The sequence below is a fragment of the Chrysochloris asiatica genome, unplaced genomic scaffold (genome assembly GCF_000296735.1).
Source record: "Chrysochloris asiatica unplaced genomic scaffold, ChrAsi1.0 scaffold00100, whole genome shotgun sequence".
Classification (NCBI taxonomy): Eukaryota; Metazoa; Chordata; class Mammalia; order Afrosoricida; family Chrysochloridae; genus Chrysochloris; species Chrysochloris asiatica.
This window is the reverse complement of record NW_006408618.1, coordinates 10,969,884-10,974,640: the sequence shown is the minus strand read 5'-3', so window position 1 is coordinate 10,974,640 and position 4,757 is coordinate 10,969,884. Positions and strand designations below refer to the sequence as shown.

The 4,757-nt window shown below is 36.2% G+C and overlaps 2 protein-coding genes across 2 annotated transcripts in view; one reads left to right on the top strand and one right to left on the bottom strand.

Annotated features, from left to right (window-relative positions):
* Window positions 1-4,757, bottom strand: part of RALGPS2 (Ral GEF with PH domain and SH3 binding motif 2) — a 134,557-nt gene that overhangs the window by 72,819 nt on the left and 56,981 nt on the right. The gene's annotated exons all lie outside the window — the stretch shown is intronic.
* Window positions 1-4,757, top strand: part of ANGPTL1 (angiopoietin-like 1) — a 34,959-nt gene that overhangs the window by 24,760 nt on the left and 5,442 nt on the right. The window contains exon 3 of the mRNA XM_006867081.1: window positions 579-772. Coding sequence (XP_006867143.1) covers window positions 579-772 — 194 coding nt within the window. The remainder of the gene's footprint in view (window positions 1-578; window positions 773-4,757) is intronic.

The following is a 4,757-nucleotide window of genomic DNA, read 5'->3' as shown; positions in this document are numbered from 1 at the left end:
TTATGAGTCAGAACCAATTCCATGGCACATCACCACCTCCATGAAAAGCTGTAAAAATGTTTATATCTCCTTTATCCAATAAATCAATCCTTCAGCATTTTTGTAAGTAAATGTGCAAAAAGCCAAGGCAGTAAGAATGAAGACACTCTGCAGTGTTATTTAAAATAGTAAAATTCAGATGAAACTTCAATGAGAGAACATTAATATTTCAACTTAAAGGACTATTATACAGCTACCATAGTAGTTAGAATGGAGACTACAGCCACATGGAAAAGAGTTTTACAGTAAGAGAGAGTCCCAAACTTTCATGCACGTTAAGATGAAAACATATATATACATATGTGTATATATATGAACAAAGAAATATCATTCAAGGAACATTGAAAAATGAAATAAGTTCATGTTCCAAGTAGTGGGACAGGGTAATTCTTTTTAACTTTATAAACTATTCTTTAATACAATGAGTTAAAACTGGCAACTGTAATCAAAGACAAAAGGGCAAGAATCTTGATTTTAAAGTGTTTTAATTCGGCTCTTTTCACATTGTTTCCTGGTAACCAATGATATTTAAACCACAGGACCATTCAAAGACTGTCAGCAAGCAAAAGAAGCCGGACATTCCATCAGTGGGATTTATATGATTAAACCTGAAAACAGCAATAACCCGATGCAGTTATGGTGCGAAAACAGTTTGGACCCCGGGGGCTGGACTGTTATTCAGAAAAGAACAGATGGCTCTGTCAACTTCTTCAGAAACTGGGAAACTTATAAGGTAATCGACGGTTCAAATCTGGGGGAGGTAGAATAAAGCTCTTTTTGCAAGAGTGGCTATTCTGTGCAATAAACAAGACACAGAGTTTAAAAACAACTATCCCTATATCTTTCATTACCTACATTTGTCAGAAAGAGTTTTCATCTCCAGATTTTAAAGTCAAAATTAAAATGTTAAAACATACTTTAAAACTGCCACCTTTCAATCTGGATGACTTACAAATAAGCATTGCAAAGACTTCACTCCATTTTCGAAGACAACTGTTTTTTTATGTACTTAGGAATATTTGTATGGCACTGTAGGATAAACAGTGGACCTCTAGGCCAATTCGAACTGCAAGGTCAGTGGTTCAAATCCACCAGAAACCCTATACAGTTGAGTTGGAACCGATTTAACAACAACCATCAAGAAAATTTAAAAGACTCATATAAAGTACTGTTGTTGTTTAGAGCTTCAAAAAATGACCCCTTCCTTGGACTAATGACCTCTGATCACCTGTCACAGTATTCTTAGGTTGTGACACGCACTGGTGTGTTAGAAAGTGATATACCCCTATGCTTTCATGTCGCACTAGAGCCGTGCAACACTAATTCTGGAAGGTAAAGCACAAGCCTTTACTATTAATTTTAATGCTGATCTTGCTAATTTTATGAATGGAATATACTTTCACAATTTAAGGATGGTGGATGCAAGAGATAAAATTAAGATTCTTAATAAAACTGCATTCAATATTTCTTCACAGAAATCACATTTAATAGACCACTAGCAATGAATTTTAGCTTATGTCTCTATCAACTTAATGAAAAATGCTTGGTTTACTTTTATTTATATTTTCTAGATGGTTACCCTTTTAAAATTGTAAAGTAATAACATATCATTTAGGTGAAATCTTATTGGCAGCTATAAGTAGGACATTTAATACATTCATGTCAGAGTTGTATCACTTTCTGAACATGTAACTAGCATAAATGAGAGGGAGGAATCCCTCAACACAGTCTCCTAGAAGATACATCTAGAGTACCAAGATCAAGTCTACTGAATCTTATATTTTGCTGTATACAGCCAGGGTTAAAAGCTTATGGAAATAGGGCAATTATTTGTTTTGTTAAACATTAATTTAAAAAAAATTCAAAATAATCTTATAAGATTACTTGCACTTTATCATGTATATTGACTTATAGTGAAAGAGGACAAATTGCTTTAAAATCATTATTATGATTTGTATTAAATGATCATAATAATAACCTGCTATATATCTTTTTTGTTTCGCTATGATACGGATTTACCTACCAATCACTAAAGCCAGTGATGATAAAACTTTAGACTTTTACCAACTTCTGTCTGAATTGATCAAACATGCAATCAAGATGCAAGATTTGATACCAGTGATTGGGATGCAAAGATTAGAAACAAAGAGGATCAGTTAGTTGGAAAAGTGGCCTTGGTGATTAAAGCCAACATAAAAGGTGAATCCTGGTATGGCTGTGTAAGATAAGCGCTGGACAACTATCTGCAAGGTTGGCAGTTCAAACCCACCAGTTGCTCCTTGGAAATCCTATACAGGGTTGCTATAAATCAGAACGGACTCAACAATACTCAATAGCAAAAGATAACTACACACAGACTTTAGCCAATGGGATACAAGCTGAAATAAGAAGAAGAAAAATTCAAGTCTCGGCTTGCAGTATTGAAAAGATTTTTTAAGGTCAATTTTTTTTTTTTTTACTTTTTATTGCAAATTGAGTGAAGGTAAACAGACAAGATCATCAGCTTTGCTTTAAACCAATCTACATTTTGTTTCATCTCAGGGATTACACTCCCCTCCCTACAACCGTTACCCTGCTTCCACCCTATGGCTTCCCTTTTACATCTTATTTTTCATAAATAGACAAAGCAAAAATATTTGATGTACACATACACAACAAAATATATGTACTCATTTAAATGTCCAAAAGGCACATTTTGCAAGCCAGCCTCCTGCCCACAGGCACAAAGCCTTACTCAGTCCTTGGGCCTAGAGTCCTCAGCTGCTCTAGCTCTTCCTCGGTCAAAACATTGAATGATGCAGAAAGCATCAAAAGAAGATGAAGGTGTAGACACAGAGTCACCCCACCAAAAAGAAATGGCAACTATCATTTCAAGAGGTAGCATATGATCAAGAGTCAGTGACACTGAAGGAAGAAGTCCAAGGTGCACTAAAGGCATAGCAAAAGTAAGGCTCCAGGAAATGATGGAATACAAATTGAAATCTTTCAACAAACTGATGCAGCACTGGAGGCGCTCACTCATCTGTTATCAGCAGACAGCTATCTGGCAACCAACAGGAAAATATTCATTATTTGTTCCCATTTCAAAGAGAGGTGAACCAATGGAATGTGGAAATCATTGGGCATTATCATTAATATCACATGCAGTAAAATTTTTCTGAAGATAATTTAAAAGCAGTTGCAACAGTTTATCAGCAGAGAACTGCCAGAAATTCAAGTCAGATTCAGATGAAGACATGCAACTAGGGATATCATTGCTGACATCAGCTGGATCTTGGCTGAAAGCAGACAATACCAGAGAGATGTTCACTTCTGCTTTATTGACTAGCAAAGGCTTTTAGCTGCGAGTTGTTGCTGCTGTTAAGTGCTGTTGAGTCAGTTCTGACTCACAGCAACCCTGTATAGGGTTTCCAAGGAGCGGCTGATGAGTTTGAACTGCCAACCTTGTGGTTCAAACTGACCTTGCAGTCCAGTGCTTTATCCTACAGCTCCATACCAGAACTATGGATAACACTGTGAAAAATGGGTATTCCAGAACACTTCACTGTGATCATGAGGAACCTGTACATAGACCAAGAGTCAGTTCTTTGAACAAGGGATACCATTTGAATGGTTTAAAATCTGGAAAGGTGTATGCCAGGGTTGTATCCTTTCACCATACTTATATCAACCTGTATGCTGAGCAAATAATCTTAGGAACTTGGTTTTGAGGATAAACATGGCATCAATATTGGAGGGAGTAATATCTGGCGATATGCAGATGATAAAACTTTGCTTGCTAGAAGCAAAGAGGGCTTAAAATATTCACTGATTAAGATCAACGACTACAGTAGTCAGTACAGATTGGGGAAAAAAAAATCCTTACAGCTGGATCAATCAATCAATAAATAAACAGAAAAAATTGAAGCTGTCAAAGACTTATATTTGCTTGGATCCACAATGAACACTCATGGAAACAGCTGTCAAGAAATGAAGCAATGTATTGCATTAGGCAAATCTGCTGCACAAGACCTTTTTAAAGGGTTAAAGAGCAAATACATTTGTTTGAGGACTAAGGTGTGCCTGACCAAAGCCATCGTATTTTCAATAGCCTAATATACATGTGAAAGTTGTAGAATGAATAAGTCAGACCATAGAAGAATCGATGCATTTGAATTATGGTGTTAGAAAGGAACAGCCAGAATGTTCCTTAGAAGCTAGGATAGTGAGACTTGTCTCCTATAATGCAGACATGTTATCAGGAGTTACCTGTCACTGGAAAAGGACATCATGTTCGACAAAGTGCAAGGTCAACAATAAAGAAGAAGACTCCCAATGCGACAGACTAACACAGTAGCAACAACAATGGGCTAAAATGTAACAATAATTGTGAGGATGGGGCAGGACTGGGAAATGTTTTGTTCTATTATGCATAAGATCACTATGAGTCGGAACAAGTCTACAGCACCTAACAACATGATGGGGAAGTATCCGTATCCTTTTGGAAAAATAAGTGTTTTGATGCTTTGTATGAGACAGACAAGGGACAATTAAGGATCTTAGGTTCAATGTGTGTTTAGTAGCTATGAATAAATTTCATTCCCTTTGGTTTTGTCTTACTGAGACAATGTTTTTACTAGCTGTGCAGATCAATTCTGATATATTGAGAGAAAGTAAAACAAAACAAAGTGATTATATGAAGTTTATAAGATCAGGTGACCAAAGAACAAACAAGATGG